This window comes from Doryrhamphus excisus, chromosome 3, assembly GCF_030265055.1.
Source record: "Doryrhamphus excisus isolate RoL2022-K1 chromosome 3, RoL_Dexc_1.0, whole genome shotgun sequence".
NCBI classification, from domain to species: Eukaryota; Metazoa; Chordata; class Actinopteri; order Syngnathiformes; family Syngnathidae; genus Doryrhamphus; species Doryrhamphus excisus.
In genome coordinates, this window is record NC_080468.1 from 27,283,441 (window position 1) to 27,303,596 (window position 20,156).

At 41.7% G+C, this 20,156-nt stretch overlaps 2 protein-coding genes across 2 annotated transcripts; both read right to left on the minus strand.

Moving 5' to 3' along the window:
- Window positions 1-854: 854 nt before the first annotated feature.
- Window positions 855-2,079, minus strand: ccdc96 (coiled-coil domain containing 96). Its single transcript, XM_058065935.1, has 3 exons — window positions 1,627-2,079; window positions 1,215-1,565; window positions 855-1,154 (listed from the first exon to the last, which is right to left on the minus strand). The coding sequence occupies exons 1-3, from the start codon at window positions 2,077-2,079 to the stop codon at window positions 855-857; spliced, it is 1,104 nt and encodes a 367-aa protein (XP_057921918.1).
- Window positions 2,080-8,628: 6,549 nt separating this feature from the next.
- On the minus strand, window positions 8,629-20,146 carry ntn5 (netrin 5). Its single transcript, XM_058068941.1, has 8 exons — window positions 20,118-20,146; window positions 17,838-17,930; window positions 12,125-13,482; window positions 10,743-10,931; window positions 10,195-10,344; window positions 9,599-9,649; window positions 9,336-9,416; window positions 8,629-9,268 (listed from the first exon to the last, which is right to left on the minus strand). Exons 3-8 carry the CDS (start codon window positions 13,470-13,472, stop codon window positions 8,778-8,780), a joined length of 2,310 nt encoding a protein of 769 aa, XP_057924924.1. The 5' UTR covers window positions 13,473-13,482; window positions 17,838-17,930; window positions 20,118-20,146; the 3' UTR covers window positions 8,629-8,777.
- Window positions 20,147-20,156: the final 10 nt, after the last annotated feature.

Consider the following 20,156-nt stretch of genomic DNA (forward strand, 5'->3'; position numbering starts at 1 on the left):
TGTTAACTCGGCTGTCTTGTATGTATGAGATGTGTTATGAAGCCTAATAGGTAGAATTGCAAGGTTTATAGTACAGTATATATACTGTACTATAAACCTTGCAAGGTTTATTGCAAGAATTGCAAGGTTTATAGTACAGTATAAATACTGTATATACAGTATATATACTGTACTATAAACTGTACTATAAACTGTACTATACTGTATATACAGTATATACAGTATATATACTGTACTATAAACCTGCAAGAATTGTACTATAAACCTTGCAATTCTTGCAATAAACCTTGCAAGGTTTATAGTACAGTATATATACTGTACTATAAACCTTGCAATTCTTGCAATAAACCTTGCAAGGTTTATAGTACAGTATATATACTGTACTAAAACCCTGCAATTCTTGCAATAAACCTTGCAAGGTTTATAGTACAGTATATGTACATATATACTGTACTATAAACCCTGCAATTCTTGCAATAAACCTTGCAAGGTTTATAGTACAGTATATATACTGTACTATAAACCTTGCAAGGTTTATTGCAAGAATTGCAATAAATACTGTACTATAAACCTTGCAAGGTTTATAGTACAGTATATATACTGTACTATAAACCTTGCAAGGTTTATTGCAAGAATTGCAGGGTTTGTAGTACAGTATATATACTGTACTATAAACCTTGCAATTCTGCGTATACGCTACGTTCCAATAATGCCTCACACTGCCACTTCCGTGTTACTAGTATCGTGTTATCTCTTATCTATCTTATTTATAGATAAAGAATATATGCAGTTATTGTCAGGAAAGTGTCGGTTTAATGCTTCCAAGTTTCACTAAAGTTTGACAAAACTGCTTCTTAGCTTTTTGTAGAAACTATTTCTTCCCGACGACTTTTCAGCTTGTCCAGTTTGTCCTGCAGCCGTGTGGAGTCGCCCACAGTGACCCCAAAGTCCCACAGCAGCAGGCGGTGTCCCAGCAGTCCGCCGCTGTGCTTCAGCTCCGTGTTGTCTTTCTGCAGGCGGCTGCAGGCCCGCTTGGTTCTGGTCAGGAGGTCCCTCTTGGCTGCCAGCATGGCGTCCAGTTGGGCTAGCTGCTCCCGCTTTCTCTGAACCTCCATGCGACTCCAGTGCAGCTTCTCCTTCATGTTGGACAGCAGCTAAGAGAGAACGAGTCAGTGCATAAAGAGTGACACGCATTGTAAGACTCGGGGTCCTACCTCCAAGGTGCACTTCATCTTCTTGTGGAGCTTCAAGGCTTCTTGGTTCTTTTGCTCCAAGACTTTCCTCTGCTGCATCCTGTCGGCCAGTAGCTGCTCAAACTGGAGCTGAAGATCATCCTTGGCCTGCTCTTCCTCTTCATTACGGAGATCTGACTCCAGACGCTCCACGCTGCTCTTCAAGGTGGCGTGCTTCACACGCAGACTCCTCAGTTCTTCACGGTGGACGCACTCGGACGCTAACACGGCTTCCACTTTGGCCTGTGCCGCCTCTCGGCTCAAATGACGACTCAGCAGTGGCACTGCCAGCTTCTTCTTCTGCGCCAACAACGCTTGCCACTCATCCTGTACCTGCAACATACAGTCAATGAAGGTTCCTCACCATCCACAGTCATGACCTTATGGTCTTCACCTTGTCTAGTTCCTCTTGGATCTGCAGCCTCAGCTCGTCCTCTTCTTGCTGTGCCCTCTCCTCCTGAGCGGCGTGCTGCCTCCTCCAGTCCGCCAGGAAGTTAAGGCACTTGTCGTAGTCCTGTGTGGACACCACCCCGTCCACCTCGAGGTCTTTCTCAGGGGTCTTCTGGCTGAAGTAGAAGGCTAGCTTGGCCTGCAGATCCACATTGAGCCGTCTTACTTTGCCCTCCTCTTCCTGGAGCTGTTGGAGGCCATCCATCTTGGTAGGTTTACTGGTGTCTTCAGCATCCTCCATCTCTCTCTCCTCTTGATCAATCCTTGAATGTTTCTCACTGGTGTCGCCCTTGTCACGTGTCCGAACAACATCACAACCACCAGATGGTTCAGTTGTGTCCTGCTGGTCTAGTTCTTCTAGTTCTTGACTTTCTCCATTGTGGTCTTCATGCTGCATTTCTGACTCCTCCAGAAGCAGTTTAAAAATAATAATTAGTGAAACTAATATTAAGTTAGAAGACTGTTAGACTCCCGGTTGAGTGAGTTGTGGTTTGTTTCGGTTGTCATAGAAACTGAGCTCATGAATATAAGCACAACAAGCAGACCAGTGCTTAGTGGCTGTAATGTCACATATTCACCACCAGAGAGCGCGTTTTTACCATATGGTTAACTTGGGGTTTACGACTCCTAGTCATAGAAAGCTGTAATAGCGAAAAATTGCCACAGGAGGGCACTGTTGTTTATAAGTATAATAATAATAATTCTATCCGGGGCGAGCTGCAGTCTCCCAGCGCCTTATATTGTATGTCCTTAGTGTTTTTTGGGATTGAACCTTTATGAGCTGCAGTCAGCAGATTCAAGTCTGCGACAGACCGATAGCGATGACCTGCAGGCCGATAAACATCGTGGAAGATATGTCATCTTGCCCTCTGTGGAATTGGCTTTTGTGACATGATCTTTTTTTCACAGTTAATTCATACTGTCTGTCAAACATTTGCAGCATTTCCTGAAATGCTGGCTATTCAACAACGTTAAAGAGCAGCATTTCTTTGGCGATGACTTTCAGTGAATGCACACCATTTTGCACTGTTGCATTCAGTTTTTGTTCCAGATGAGAACATTTGAGTGCCCCCCCACACACACAATTTCAACTACCTTGCATTGCTCCTCACGAGGCTTCGCTCTTGCTGTGTGTGTATGCTAGCAACCCTGCCTCCGCTTCCCCAGCAGAGACAAAAGCGACTATGCATGGCTGACAAGAGGTCTCACTCTGTTCGTGGTTGTTCTATGAAGTGTCTAAGCTCACACTAGAGCACAGAGTGAACCTTCTTCCTGCCTGTTTGGAGGCGAGAAAAGAGAAAAACAGACACGCACATGGCAATGTATGGCCGATCATTTTATAACAGATCATAATTCATCTCTCAATTTTTTTCATCTCTTGACTGCACTACTTTCGTCGAATGTACTTGCATGTACTTTATTGTACTTTATTGTACACTTTATTGTACTTTATTGTACACTTTCCACTAGGTGTTTTACTTCATCGTGATTATTGAATTATTATTGAATTATGATAATTAGTTACTTTTATTTGATTATTTAATCACCATTTATCACATTGTTTATTATAATGTAGTTAATTCATGTAGTTAATTGCTTTAAATAATCACGTCATGGTGTGTGTTGGTTTATGGTTGGTTTTTATTTTCAACTGTTTTTTTTTAAATTATTAATATAAAAAACAAAAATACACTAATAACCAGAATCCATGTTGGGAAAAAACCTTCACACCAATCCCAATTGTGTGTGTGTGTACTTAAGTTGAGCCTAAACACACACACACACACACACACACACAGACTAGTAAGTGTGTATTTAAGATTCAGACAGTAGACTGGTCTAGACTTTCAGAGCTTTAAACTTGATCAGCGCTCGCTAAAAGCGACACAGAACCCGAGATGTAGTCGGGACGGGCGGCCTTTAAAAAGACACACAGGCTCATGTTGGAGCTTAGGGAACACTGTGGAGGTCATTGATGCCTCCTGTGGGGGGGGGTCAGCTCGCTCCATGTGGGGCACAGCGGACCAGCCCAGATATGTTGTGTCTGCATGGATGATGACGATGATGATGATGATGACACAGCTCCAATAAGGAACGTCACATGTTTGCACGACTCAGCTTGTCCCAAAAAGGAGTAGAAAGAAGCAGAGCTTATTTCATCCATGGCTCAGCAATGCCTGATAGTCTTTTGGAAAGGAAAGGCTAAAGAATATGTCATCAGGACTAAATACTGACAGAAACATCATACCCAATATATCATGGATATATGTCATAGATACCTTACTCAGTAATAGTATTAATACTATGAATCTATTCAGGATAAATTATATACAGTATATATATATATATATATATATATATATATATATATATATATATATATATATATATATATATAGACACTGGTATTCATGAAATAATATTATATTCAGGATCAATTATATCAGCTATGTCAGCTTCACAATAAATGATATCAGACACTGTGGTAATCATAAGAAATGAGTTGATTTAGGATAAATGATATTCCATGGAAGACTGTGATATTCAATAAACAAGAATTAAGTCATAAAATCAGGATAAATTATAAGAGACACTGTGGTATTTATGAAATGATAATGAACTAATTGAGGATAAATGATATCAGACAATGGTATTCATTAAAAAGTGATAAATTAACTAAGGACAAATTATATCAGATACCAAGGTATTCATTCAATAATACAAAATACATCAATTCTGGATAAATGATATCAGACACTGGTATTCATTCAATAATGATGCAGGAATTAAGGATAAAGGATATCAAACAATGTGATATGTGCAAAATGATAAAGAAATTCATTCAGGGTAAATGATATCAGACACTGGTATTCATTCAATAATAATAAATCAATGAATTCAGGATGTACAATATGATATCAGACACTGTGGTGTGTATGAAATGATAATAAAGAAATTAATTCAGGATAAATGATATCAGACACTGGTATTCATTCATTCATTCATTTTCTACCGCTTTTTCCTCACGAGGGTCGCGGGGGTGCTGGAGCCTATCCCAGCTGTCTTCAGGCGAGAGGCGGGGTACACACTGGACTGGTGGCCAGCCAATCACAGGGCACATATAGACAAACAACCATTCACACTCACATTCATACCTATGGACAATTTGGAGTCGCCAATTAACCTAGCATGTTTTTGGAATGTGGGAGGAAACCGGAGTACCCGGAGAAAACCCACGCATGCACGGGGAGAACATGCAAACTCCACACAGAGATGGCCGAGGGTGGAGGTATTCATTCAATAATGATAAATAATTAATTCAGGATCAATGGTATCAGACACTGTGGTATTTTCATTCAATAATAGAAAATACATCAATCCTGGATAAATGATATCAAACACTGTGGTATTCATGAAATGCTAAAGAAGTGAATTCAGGATAAATAATATCAGATGCTGGTATTCATTCCATAATGATAAATTAATTAAGGATAAAAGATACCAGACAATGTGATATGTACAAAATGGTATAGAAATGAATTCAGGATAAATGATATCAGATACTGGTATTCAATCAATAATAATAAATGAATGAATTCAGGATATACAATATGATATCAGACACTGTGGTATTCATGAAATAATACAAAATAAATGAATGGCAGGTGAATGATATCAGGCACTGTGTTGTTCCTTGTAAACAGAACATGTTGAAGAATTCTATATATATATATATATATATATATATATATATATATATATATATATATATATATATATACATACATGAATCCAATATGAAGCAGTTTGATGTTAGAGGAGTTCTTCACTCAACCCGTGGTTAGTTTTACTCCACATCCTGATATGATCAGAGTTTGTTGTGCCGTGCGGAATATTTGGAATTTCATTATTCCCTAGAGGTGGTATTTCTCCTCTCTTGTTGAATATTATCACAAAGCAGGTTGTTGTTCGCTTTGAAATGCGACTTTTATTGACAATATGTGTTGTCTTCACTGCCCTGCAGGATTTTGCAGCACTTTTAGTGAAATGTACGGTAATTAGCAAATGCTAACACCAGTGGACAGTGTTAAGGGATGAATGCATGGTGCTAACTGACAAGGGTGTGTGTGTGTTTGTGTGTGTGTGTGTGTGCACTACCTGCAGTGAATCTTCCAGCCATATGACACACAGACAGTGACCGTGAGACCACCCACATTTTTAGACCACCATCAGAGAGGGTGCTGGCAAAATTATATATATAATATAATAATATATATATATATATATCATCATCCCACCTTAAATTATTCAATTATTATTCAGGCATTCTCAGTATGTTCTTTTATTGAACTTTTATTTGATTTGATGCTCAAACCCCCAAATAAAAATTTTAGAATTTAGTGACAAAATCATTTTGGAATAATATTATTATCAGAATGAAATTTTTACATTTGTAAGAAGTCCAAACTTACAGATGTAAGAGTTCAAGGGTCACCTCCCCGAGCCTGAAATCTGATTGGTTTCGGTTCAAACCCAACTAGAAGGAGTTCATCACAACACACACACACACACACACACACACTTGGGCCACAGATGGAGTCTCTTTTTCAAGCACACCACCTGGACACGATGGGTTAGTGTTACCCCCAAAAGGCCCGCACCCCCCTTTTACGCTTTTGATGGTTGATCCCGGCCCCCTTTCTCCCGAACCTCAAGTCAATGCATGTGCTCATAAATCAATTCCAAGGTTACAAAAAAGTGATCACTGTTCACCATAACGTGAATATTTGCTGCATATTTATTATTATTAATCCTGCGGCCATGTTGTGGCGATGGACGCCTGTGTGTGTGTGTGTGTCATGGCGTGGCCGGCCGTGTTGTGCTTGATTAGTCCTAATCTGAGGGGGAGTTGGGTTGCCGTGTCGGCGGCGTGTCCGCATGGAAGGCATGCAGGCAGCGGATCACACAGCTTGACCCGCAGCCTCTCAGGTTAACAGAAGCCGTGTGTGTGTGTGTGTGTGTGTGTGTGTGTTGCTCAAACTTTGATAATGAAACACCAAATAGAAGAAATAGGGCTGAGTGATGCCGTTTGAGTATCCATTACTTTAATATACAGTATATAATACACATATATGTTTAAAAAATACCAGACCGTCCACATAAAAATACATACCAGTACAGCAGGTGGAATGTTTCCAATATTGTAATTTATGACATTTATTCTACACCAGGGGTCTCAAACTCAATTTACCTGGGGGCCACTGGAGCTAGGGTCTGGGCAAGGCTGGGCCGCATTTATTAAAAACAGAAAAATGAATAAACTTTGCTTTGGTTTCGATTTTCTACAATAAAAGCTCTGATAAAACATTCCACTGTTCTCAAATATCTTAATTTTTATTTTTCTACACAAAATAAGAAAAATAAATAAACAAATCAAGAATAAAGAAAATCAATCAATCAGTAATAAATAAATAATAATAATAAAACGGCAAATAATAAACTTAAGAAACCACATATACGTAGTTGGTGGGTAGACAAATTATTTTTTTCAGATTAAAATGAACAAAGCATTATTAGAGCCCTGTAGACATGACAAAACACGACTATAGTCACTTTTATACTTTTTACTTTATTTACAACATATTGCGCAACTGCAGGGTCTTGAGACACATGCTAACTCGCAAACTAGAGAGCTAGCGACCTAAACGGTAGCCTCCAAGTTATTTCCTTTAAACTTAAATAGCCAAAAACTTACCACTTCCACACAGATAGGGAGGATAACTATTAACAGTTATTTAACCTTTAACATGAACATTAATCAAACGTAATAATTTTTTCTGGGTACATGATACCATACAGCATCCATATCAAACTTGCGCGGGACGCACTAACATTAAGCTTTCATATCAAGGCGGGGGTCTCAAACTAGTGTCTAGGGCCGCATGTTTGAGACCCCTGTTCTACACTATGGCTTTCTACAGCTTGTGTGATTTCATGTAAGTGTGACATCCAGGGGCGTATTTAGTCATTTGGAGGCCTTTTGCTTGTGTTTACCTAATGGTAAGCCCACCACTGGAGACACAGAATGACATACCCAAGCTCACCAGGAAATGATCAGACTTTTACAACAAAGTATCATTATGTTTCCTGAAGAATGATAGCATGTGTGTACTTCATATAGAGATAAAATGAATCGACATAAATGGGACTAAGAAGTATTGGAAAACAGAAATGAAAGTGAATTCTTTTTCAAATGAAGTATGCTCCGGCCTTCTGGTTAAATGGTCGTTATTCCTGCAGGAAGGCGTGTGAACAACATGGCCGCGCACGGCCGCGCCAGCGAGGCTTAAGTTGTCTGTTAGTGTCTGTGTAAGTGTGTGTGCTTGGGGAGTTTGGGGGGGATCAAACGCTCATGTCGTCAGGCGCGGCGAGAGGAGACGACCACTGACAGGTGCTTCCTGCGGGGCGCAGGATGGCAGGTGCACGCACACACGCACGCACACACACACACACACACACTCAAGGGCAGATAGTTGGCCTGTCAGACATGCTTGTGACCCGTTTGCACTCTTTGTTGCTTCCTGCCACGGACACGGCAGCCAATCAGCAGCTGCCTCTTCCAAAACATGGCCGCCCTGCAAATAGGAAGGCTCCCATCTGTCTTCGTGTAACCCCCCCAAACGCACACACACGTAAATGCGGCATTTCCCCAGAGCTATGACGCCGTAGCTCCCAAATGGAAGCAGTAGTCAAGACGACAGGTTGCGCATCCAAATATGGTCATAAGGAAATTGTTGACTTAGCACATATATTGTCATGTAAAATGGACTAAAGACAATAAAATTCATTGTTACTGTTCTTTTTTATTGTAACACAAGGTGGAAAATTTACATTTGTGTAAATGTACACTGTGTGTGTGTGTGTGTGTGTGTGTGTGTGTGTGTTTGTGTGACGTTCACAATAAATAGGAAAGATATAATTCTATTATAACAACAACTTTATGACAAGGACTGAAAGGCACTTTGGTGCGACAAAAGGAGGCAAAGCGTGTAAAAAAAACACACAAAAAAACAAAATGGCCACCAATTTTCATGTTCATGTGTGACCTTGTGTCGTAACCACAAGGTCAGGTGGCGACAAGGTCGTGACCTCGTTGTCCGAGCTTCCAGCGTCCGTGTGGGCCAGCAGGTGTGGGGGGATGTACCCCGTCTGCGGATCAGGGTCCTTCCTGTGGGGGTGGGAGGGTTTACTGGGGCAGCGCCCTCTCTTGTCCTGCCCCCGAAAGCCCCTCAGCTTGGGGCTCCAGTGTTCCCGCCACTGGAGGGCCAGCGTGGAGCGATCGGCCACCAGGCGCCTCTCCTCAGGGGCCCATCCCCTCTCGCCCTCGTCTGCGCCGATCAGCAGAAAGGTCCGGCCAACGTGCAGGGTGGGGCAGCCGCAGGAGAGGTCCCGGTCAGGGACCCACAGGGACTGGGGTCCCCTGCGGATGCGGGATGTGGACCCCGTGCGGAAGACGGTTTGAACGGAGATGGAGAACTGCCACCAGGGACCTGAGCGCTCCATTGCTCGCACCTGCACCTTCAGGACTGACACACAGGAAGTGAGTTTTTCCACAGGAAGGACAGCAAAAGCTGTTTTCAAAATGACACCCACCATAATCCTTCAGGCAGTACGTGTCTAGGTTCATCCTCACTTTGCCCTGCGATGGCTGGCAGTGGGACACACACTCCTCATCTGTGCGCACAACATGAACACACTCTCAGTCCAAGATGGCTGCCACTTAATAGCCGATTATTTTTTAGTGTATTTGATTAAATTACACTTTTTTCTGTCATTTCTCCATATAAGTAAGAAGAAAATGTAGTATAATTTCTACAGTAAGCAAGTTAGTGCCTGATTGTTGAATTAGTGCTCACCGACGCCATACTGAGACTGGAACATTGGTGTTGGGGCGACTTCTTGGATGCCTGCAATCAAACACAGGCATGTGATGAGCTCCAGTGTGCGTGTGTGTGTGTGTGTGTGTGTGTGTGTGTGGTCTTTTTACAACCACCAGCACACACACAAATGTTGACTAAATGATTAAGACCAGAGCAGTGCTACTTTTATGGTTTGGTCCCAAACGATGTGCAGGCGAGAGAAGCTTCTTGTAAAAAAGTGTGCGAAAGTGCAGACATGTATCAACACAACCAAGCAAGTGACATCCTACACCCATCTTCCATCTTCGGTGCCCGTCTCCCTTCAAATGTCCACTTCAGGTCCAATTGCACAAATTAGACATCGCTTGGCACGTGAGGCTTTAATGCCGGACATGACAAGTGATGTCGGTGCAGCGCTAACAGGTGCTATACATAGCCTGAGACGCTCCAGGCACTAAAAACAAACACGCTTTTCTTTCACTCAGCTCTTTTGCTGTCAGAGTTATGAGTCTGGGCTAGTTTTGAGCCCTACAACAGGTGCTAAGATCAAACCTGGACAAGCATGCAGCATCTCGGAGGTGCCGACGACTTACGGACACAGGGGCGCAGAGGCGACGTGCCTTGCTTATAGCCCGGGGCGCAGCGGTTGCACCTGAGGCCCGTCACCCCTTGTCGGCACAGGCACTGACCCGACGTGTGGTTGCACCAGCGGCCCACCGCCCCCAAAGGATGGCACTGGCATGCTGCAGTAAAAGAACAGGGATGAGAAGAGTTAGCGTACACATATGCATCAGGTAGGCTTTTAAACTGACAATTAGGACATGACGGTTAAAGGTCACAGGGTCACGGAGCATACCAATTGGTGGTAATGTCGGGGATGCACGTGGAAGCTTGTTGTTTTACCCTGACAGGAATAGCTGTGTGCTATCACGGCATAAGCAGCCCATAAACACATGCCAGCGTCAACACTTAGACATGGCCGCTCCACGCAAAAGCCATCTCTGCACTTTGATGAGTTTGATGATGCAGAAAAATGCAGGAAATGTGAGTTATTAAAGATACATGCCCCTTTGCCCTTGGACACCGTGACCTTGGCCACCCACTAAGACACACACACACACACACAGATGTCGTGACTGACGCTGGCAAGCCTTGCGGTGGTGCAGCGGCTTGCTAAGGTCCCTGGTGTATCCATTCTGGCAGTACTGGCAGTGGCGCCCGGCGGTGTGGTGGCGACACTTGAGGCAGACGCCCCCGCTACGGCGTCCGGACTGCTGGAAGACCTCCATGCTGAATCGACACTTGCTGGAGTGGCCGTTACACTCACAGGCTGGAAAACAGTAGAAACCTTCATTTATATTTGTCATGTTACTCCATCCTAATGGTACCACTTCCACAAAAGCTTGTGGCTGTAGGCGACCTCCTGGTGTGGTTTTTGATTAAGGACACAACATGGCAGTAACCGCATTTGTTAAAGCTGTTACTGCTGTTGCAACATTGGTTCTGTTGCTTCTCATGCACGCCATCATTATTCAAGTAAAAAAAAACCTATATATATCAGAGGTCTCAAACATGCGGCCCGCAGGCCAAATGTGGTCCGCAGGACACTAGTTTTAGGCCCCCGCCTTGACATGAAAGTTTAATGTTAGTGCAGCCCGCGCAAGTTTGATATGGATGCTGTATGGTATCATGTACCCAGAAAAAATTATTACGTTTGATTAATGTTCATGTTAAAGGTTAAATAACTGTTAATAGTTATCCTCCCTATCCGTGTGGAAGTGGTAAGTTTTTGGCTATTTAAGTTTAAAGGAAATAACTTGAAGGCTACCGTTTAGGTCGCTAGCTCTCTAGTTTGCGAGTTAGCATGTGTCTCAAGACCCTGCAGTTGCGCAATATGTTGTAAATAAAAAGAGTATAAATGTGACTATAGTCGTGTTTTGTCATGTCTACAGGGCTCTAATAATGCTTTGTTCATTTTAATCTGAAAAAAAATAATTTGTCTACCCACCAACTATATGTGGTTTCTTATTATTCTCTATTATTTGCCGTTTTATTATTATTATTATTATATTTATTTATTTATTACTGATTGATTGATTTTCTTTATTCTTGATTTGTTTATTTATTTTTCATTTTATTTTGTGTAGAAAAATAAAAAGTAAGATATTTGAGAACAGTGGAATGTTTTATCAGAGCTTTTCTTGTAGAAAATTGGAACCAAAGCGCAGTTTTTAAAAATTTTGTGTTTTTAATAAATGCGTTTTTTTTGTTTTTTTTGGAAAACCTGATGCGGCCCAGTCTCACCCAGACTCGAGCTCCAGTGGCCCCCAAGTAAATTGAGTTTGAGACCCCTGATATATATATGTATATATATGTAATGTATATATAATGTATATATACAACACATTAGGGCACTACTGACAAATGGTCCAAGACCATGCGGTCAAAGAGAATGACCTTTCTCTTTCCACTTTTTCATGCACTCCAAATCATTGTTCAAGTTTACTGTAAACATGGACTCACCCACACAAGGGTTGGGCTGCGAGGGTGTGGCTCGATGCCAGGGTCTGTCAAAGTAGAAATCCTCGCACACGTCGCAATCTGGGCCCGCCGTGTGATGCTCGCACACGCACAAGGCCTGCCCGGCATCGTCACGGCGACACTTAGAAGCGTGCCCGTTGCACTTGCACCTGCCGCCCACCTGCAGGTCCGACAGGGCCAGAGGCGTGGGGGCGGCCGGGGTGGAAGGCACCACCATCAGATGCCTGGAAGTTTGCCGGGCGCTCTGGTGGTTATTTCTGCGCTTCCTGAGTTCTTTGCCCCCAGTGTGGCGGCCCTCCAGGGTCCAGTTGCAGTCGCCTTTGGGGCAAAGCAGCCAGTGGTCTCGCTCCATCTTGCGGCCAAACTTTCCGGCTCTCACGGACTTCTTTGAGGACATATCTGAACTGAAAATGTCCCCGCTGTCCTTGCTGGTGGCATTGAGTCCATCTTTATCTTGATGTGAGTTCTTCTGATGACCCCTCCTTTGAGGTTTGTCTGTTTTCTTCTGCGTGATCACGTCTGAGTTTTTTGTAGCAAAAAATGGTAGAGTGTTTTCGGATCCTAATCTCCACCTTGGGTGGTCCGTCCCGTGTCCTTCATCCATCCACCCGTCTTTTGTCCTTTGGTGGAAGACCACACGGATGTCAGTGGCTGTCACCCAGTCCTGCAAGGTGGGACTATAGTCGAAATCAGGAGCGGATGGACGTCCATCGAGAGCTGAGAAAGCCAGCACCATGCCGCCTCGCTGTCTTTGCAATGGCCTCGGATCTGAGCACAGTGGTTCGGTTTCCTGGTGCCGGGTTTGAGCCATCGTTTGGGAGGGAAGCCCAAAATCCCCAAAGCAGTCACTAGAGTAGTGCTGCATGGGCCTCCAAGTGCGCCCGAAGTCCATGGACTTGAGTATGGAGATGGAGATGGGGTCCGATGGCTCGCCATGATGGCAGAACTGCAGACTGATGTAGGTGATTTCAAAGCGCCGCCCCAGGGGCACGGTGAGGACCCAGTCCCCACTCCTCGGTCCCCCTAGAGCGTGCCAGCAGGTGAGGTTGTGTGGATTGTGAAGGTCGGTCAAGGCGCTGACGTTGCCGTCGAAATCCGAGCCTTGGAGTGAGCGACTGGCGTTGACGGCCACCCCGTAGGCGCCGTTGATGAACTCGGATAGACAGTGGCGAGGACGACCGTCCAGGTGGTAACAGGGGTCGTGAGGCGAGGTCCAGCTCAGCGGGACGTAGGACAGGGGTGAGAAAAGCAGAGGCTGAGGTAGGGAGTGAAGGAAGAGAAGGAAAACCAGGAAGGGAGGAGTGGGAGGGGGAAGGGAGAATAACATCATGTCATCCAGCCTGTGGAGGACAATACAGATTGTTTACACTTTAGTCTGTGCTGGAACAAAAACATTCCACTTTAAAGGGGACCTTTTATGCTCGTTCCACTTTTCTGACCTATAAATAATTAAGAATGTTGTATTCTCATGTTAAACCATACCAAAATTTCAGTTAATGAGGTTTGCACATTCGGAAATGAGCCCTGAAAAATGAAAAAATGTAAATGGATTTGACAGTACTCCCCACCCGGTGTGTGTACACCTAAAATCCATTCCAGAACGATTAACTAAAAAGGGTTTTTTCATATCTTTGGATCAAGACCACAAGCATAGACAATCCCACTTCATCCTCAAACATCGATTGTGTTTGTCCCCGGCGTGAACAAATCCCTTCCTGCTCGTGATAAGCGTCATTTATCCAACTGTCAACATTTCAAACCCCTCAAGAGGTTGGTTTTGGAATGCCGACAAAACAAACGCCGACTTTCTTTCTTCATGATTTTCCGAGCTCCCTGCTCATCCGTCACCTGCCGCCTTCACTCTCCTTCTTGGGAATGCCGCCGTGAGATTGATGGCGCTCTAACAAGCGTCTGACACTGACAGCAAAGAGGACCCCCGACCGCAGAGAGCCTGCCCGACCTCGTCATCCCCGCTCAATTAGCAAGCGAAATATGAGGCCTCCTGAGGGAGCCCAGCAAGTGGAAACCTAATCGGGACAAAAGGGAAGATCAGGTGTTCCTGTTAGACTTTGTGACAAGGAAGCAGTCCCTCGGGATTGGGTCTGGGTTCAAGCAAAAGTTTACAGCATTCCAATGACGTACACTTCTTCTGCTGCTTTGTCACATGACTAATTAAACACAGGCCGCGGTGATGAATGGGCTCAGTCATCTTATTCAAGCACATCGTGGCAACATAACATCAACATCTGCGCCTGGGCGGGGTGATCTTCTGATGCAACTATGTGAGGCTGGCACAAACAACAACCTGGAGGCATGTTGACACCATCCTGATCACATTAAACAATGGCTGTAATGTTCTAATACGCCACCCAGGGCCACATACTGACCAATGAAAGGATGCATAGACACCTTGCTGTTGTGTCAAGTAACACATGAAAATGTGCTAAGATGTTATTCATTCATTCATTCATTTTCTACCACTTATCCTGGAGCCTATCCCAGCTGTCTTGGGGCAAGAGGCGGGGTACACCCTGGACTGGTGGCCAGCCAATCACAGGGCACATATACACAAACAGCCATTGCTAAGACGTTATGTATAGTAATATTTCAAGAAGAAAGTCCAAGTATAAAGAACTTCCATTCTTGCTTTTTTCCCCCCCATTGTTTACATTTCCAAATATTTCAACTTTCTTCTTGAATAATCTCCATAAATGTTATTTTCCTAATATTATGACTGTGATAATATTTTTACTTTATTCCCAACTGTAGTTTCTCATATTACTTGTTGTTTTTTTACATATTTTTTACTAAATATTTCTACTACTAAACTACTAAAATCTTCATAATGTTACCAATTTATTTTGTTAATATTTTGACTTTATTTTTGTAGAATTACAAAATTACAGCTGTTATTTTAACCTAATTTCTCCAAGATTACAACTGTTTATTTGTCATAATATTTTTTTAAAGTAATGTCTTTATTATTTAATATTATTTAATAATTATGCTTCTAAAATCCTATTATTTTTCCTCATATTATTATTATTATTATTATTATTATTATTATTTTGTTAAAATATCCATCCATTTTGTAGTTTTATTATTATTATTATTATATTTATTTATTACTGATTGATTGATTTTCTTTATTCTTGATTTGTTTATTTATTTTTCATCTTATTTTGTGCAGAAAAATAAAAATTAAGATATTTGAGAACAGTGGAATGTTTTATCAGAGCTTTTATTGTAGAAAATCGAAACCAAAGTACTGAAAAAGTTTGTATATTTTTCTGTTTTTAATAAATCCATTCATTCATTCATTTTCTACTGCTTTTTCCTCACAAGGGTCGCGGGGGCGCTGGAGCCTATCCTAGCTGTCTTCGGGCGAGAGGCGGGGTGTTTTTAATAAATATGTTTTTTTTTTTTGAAAACCTGATGCGGCCCAGCCTTGCCCAGACCCTAGCTCCAGTGGCCCCCAGGTAAATTGAGTTTGAGACCCCTGATTTAGATGCATGTAGAATTGTTTTATGCATGTGTTTGAGTCAACTGCTGATGACATCATAAACAAGCTGATTACCGGTTACGGTTGGTTGCCGTTTTGCTCACCTTGCTAATATGCTAACAAGGAGTGACGTTTCTTTTTTTTTTTTTAATTAAGTTGGACTCATATAGTCTGTTAAAGGAAAACTGCACTTTTTGGGGAAATTTGCCCATCATTGACAATCGTTATGTAAAACATGAACACACATTTCCTTCCCTTTTCTGTACATCATAACAAGAGAAAATATGTTAACATGAGCTAGCTAACAATGGGAGGTACACTACCTATTTCAACGGCAAAGCCCTCTAAAAGAAACCTCTAAGAATGTTTTATTGTTTGATATACATGCTATGATCACACATTAACAAGTATGTTGATGATAATATGTAATACTTAATTATTTAAAACATTACCGAAACTGCTTTTAGCGCATTGATTTCACTTACATCGACGGCACTTACAATGTCCACTCTCATTGGGATGGCTGTGTCTTCCAGCACAACATGTGTGCTCCAGTCTTCAGGTAAAAAAAATCTGGACAGCAAACGAGCATCTGGTTGAAACTTTACAGCAAAATTGAGAGATATGTATCTGAGACGAGCAGCTAGCTAGGTTTCATGTTAGCCATGTGTGTGTTTTCCGTTGCTATACTAACAATATTGCTGTAGCTTGGTTAATATACAAGTCAGTTATGTAAATGATACTGTTGGCATAAAAAAATTGTTAGAGCTTTAGCATGAAAATAGGTACTACATTGTTAGCTAGCTCATATTAACTTGTTTTCACAGGAAAGGGAAAGAAGTGTGTGTTTATGTTTCACATAAGGATTGTGAATGATGGGAACATTTTTTTCCCTTTAACAACACAACAAGACATGCGCCATATCATTAACCGGAGAATAGAAAACCAAAAAACATGCTAACCGGGGCTAATGCTACCTGAAGTTCCATTTGTAATTGTTCCTCCAGAAACACAACTATTAGCCCGTATTGCCCATACTGCACTACCACCACACGTGTGTGTGTGTGTGTGTCCCCTTGTTTTGCTGTAATAATCTAATCTTAGTGTATAGGGAAGCAGTGCAAAGTGGATTAGCACCCGCCTGTATCTTTAGCCGCCCTTCATGGTGAGCACCTCCAACAAAAAGGGGGTCACCAAGCGGCTCCGCCTGCTTGGTTTTGTGAAGACGAAAACACATGTCACACATTTGATATTTAAAAGCAAGCTTCCTGTCAATCCTACCCCCCCCCCCCCCCTTCTCATACAAGTTGGCAGAGATCTTCCCATGGAGGCTTCACATGTTGATATTAAAAAACAGATGGGAATGAAATCATTGTGATTGCCTTTTCACGCCAAAACACCAGCCATGATGGGAGGTGTGTGTGTGTGTGTGTGTGTGTGAGTGAATGAAATCCACATGGTGCCTACAGGATCCATCATGATGCACGAACACACACACAGCCAGGGCTCCAGCTACTTTTTCTTGAAATAATAATAAAAAAAAAACTTTGGCGGCGTGTGCCTCCGCCATAAAAAACAGATTTCTGCCCCTTCCCCTGTAGAACTTTATGAAAAAAAAACGGCCTTGAACTATTCTGACAAGGGAAAATAAAAACAAGTTATTCGCATGAGCTAATGCAAACAGCATTATTTATTTTCTGGGCTAATCACATGAAAGAAGTCACGTCAAGTGCAGCTGTATTTCCTCACGCAGGGTTCCGTCTAAATAACCTTGAAGTTATCCACCTGCGACGCCTCATTAAGCGTCAATGTGTCATTTAGTCGGCTTTATTTTGGCGCCAGCATGAGACGCCCGTGCCGCTTTAATTGCAGCAATTATTTGGCGCTAATTGCGCAACTTGAAGGATAATGTTTGCATTATAATTTTGTTAAATTAATGAAATGCGTATTCAGATGAATACAATTATGATTTTTTAATAATGCTTGAATTTAGGAACATTTTGCTAAACGACCAAAGCTTAAAAAATAACTATATAACACGACTATTCTAACAAAAGTGACTTTGAGACAGTCACTAGCTATTAATTGTCCATTAGTTGATTTTTTTGTCACTTTTGGTGGCCCAAAACTAAGCGAGAAACCAAAACAAGACCAACACATCCATATAGAAGACAAGCCTGCATGGGTGCTCACCATGTGTGTCCTCAGAGAAGCTCCTTCTCCTGCGCGTCCACCAGCTTGTCCTCCCTCGTACAAGCCTCGTACAGCCTCGGAGCGTCTGGCGGCCTGAGGAAGACGTGGAGAAGCGGAGTGGGGTGGAGTGGGGTGGGGGTTGGGAGGGGGGGTGGAGATAACGGGAACCTTTTGGGAGGTGGTCTCCACACAACAAAAGAACCCAGCCAAAGAACGCATCTCTGCTCACACGTGGTCCACCTGCAGTCCAATAGGTTGGTCCTTTTATGCATTTAATATGGATTTTTATACACGCATTTATAATGGATTTGTATTTGCTACACTAATGGTAGTAGGGTGATGCGTTCAAGGTTGTTTTACTTCCTTAGAAGAATTGGTCATCGAAAAGCAGTATGATCCTTGTCATTTCTACTTTTACCATGCAATACTACAGTTTTTGGTGCATATCAATATTTTTTACTATTTCACATTGTGTTGTATACTGAGACCACAATAGTATAATAGTATTTTACTGACCTAATGATACCTTCTTTATTATTTTATGTTTTCCTAACTGACTTACCTGTAAGTTTAGTTTAAAAATTGTTTTGAATTTCCTATTTATGAATATGAATAATATAAATTATAAATGTTGTTTCTGCATGTGAGAGCACTTTTATCATTATTTTCCTTAATGTGACTGTGTGAATAATTGCAATAGTTTGTAAATATATATGAAATGATAATATATATATAAATATACAACATATATGTATGATACGTGTATATATTTAGGTGGTGTCCAAAGTGTAACCTGGGGGTCATTTGCGGCCTGCTGCTGTTTGTTTTTTTCTTTTTTCCAATTTGACCTGTGGCACATTCTAAAAATAAAATTTGACAAGAAAAAAAAACAGTAAAAAGAGAAAGAAAAAGGTCATAATTTTACAAGATAAACCTGAGTTAAAATATTAAAGAAGAAAGACATCATTTTTAAAAAAGTTGTAAAATGATGAGAAACAAACAAGTTGACATTTTTTGGAAAATATGAGAATAATTCAAAATATTATGGGAATAAAGTCATAATTACAAAAAGAACGCTCAGAAATAATAAGATAAGAAATAGTTAAAAAGTTGAGAAAAACATCAGTCTAAAATGAATATTTTAGGAGAATAAAGAAGTCATATGACGAGGAAAAATAATGTCATTTTAGGAGCACACACTTGAAATATTAAAGAAAGAATGTTATTTTTTTAAAACGACGTAATACTGAAGGTGAAGGACAGTCTTGTTGTTTGCTCCACTTATGTTCCAATTATCCCTGAGTGGAATTGCAAGCTAAGTGGCTGCACTGGATGGTTGTCAGATGTGAAGCAAAGCTGATACAGATGGAAATGTAAGGTGGAGGGTTGGATGGGAAGGCTTGATTGGAGAGGAGGGAAAGTTTCCCAGAGAAAGCCATAAAACTGATGGATGGCTCCCCTGGAGGAATGTTTCCCCAGGTGTGCTCCACGCATGTCTGCCAGTTGCAGTGCGCTGAACACATGCTATGTTTGGACGCCGGACAAGTGCAATGAAGCAAATAAAGCAAATTGAGGGGCGGAATGGCACGCTTTGTCGTCAAAGTGCACTTTTGGCAAAGGCAAACAGTCACAGTTCAAGAGGTTTGCATGGGAAGGAAGCGGAGGTCAAATCAAACCATGCAGTCCTTCAAGCTTTCTTAGGCTTTGGGCCTGTCAGGAACAACTTACAGCAGGTGCTGAGTGATATAAAAAAAGAGTAAAAACCACATTAAAGATGCTAAAACCAATATGCTATGAGCTGTCTGAACTACTTTAGCTTTGAGTTATAGATGTCAAATGTTTTATTTTCAGAATATGCCAAGGGCCGCTCAAGATAAGCTGCTGGCCGAACATGACCCCCAGGTTGTGTTTTGGACACCTTTGTTTCACGTGTAGCAAGTTTTACTCAGAATGAATCAAAAAATGTATCGTGTTTCCTTGTCTAGATTGTTTTCACATTCAATTTATATAAACTCCAATGAAGTGTACTTTTGCTTAGTAGTGCCCTCTTGCGGCTGCTCGCGGCATCAGTTCAGTGCTGAACGCAGTCAAATAAAATTGCAATCATTCTGTTCAAAGTACTTTTATACTGTTTTTCAGCAATTTCTTTCTGTATTATTACACCATACTGTTTATTTTTAACTACTTATAAATGTAGCACTTTGAGATTGTGCTTCAAATGTAAATAAAGGAGGTAAATGTAAATAAAATGCATCAGTATTATTAAAGTGCTTTGTTTACCTGAGTCGTACTGCTAATTGTCCAAGCTTGGTTCATCCC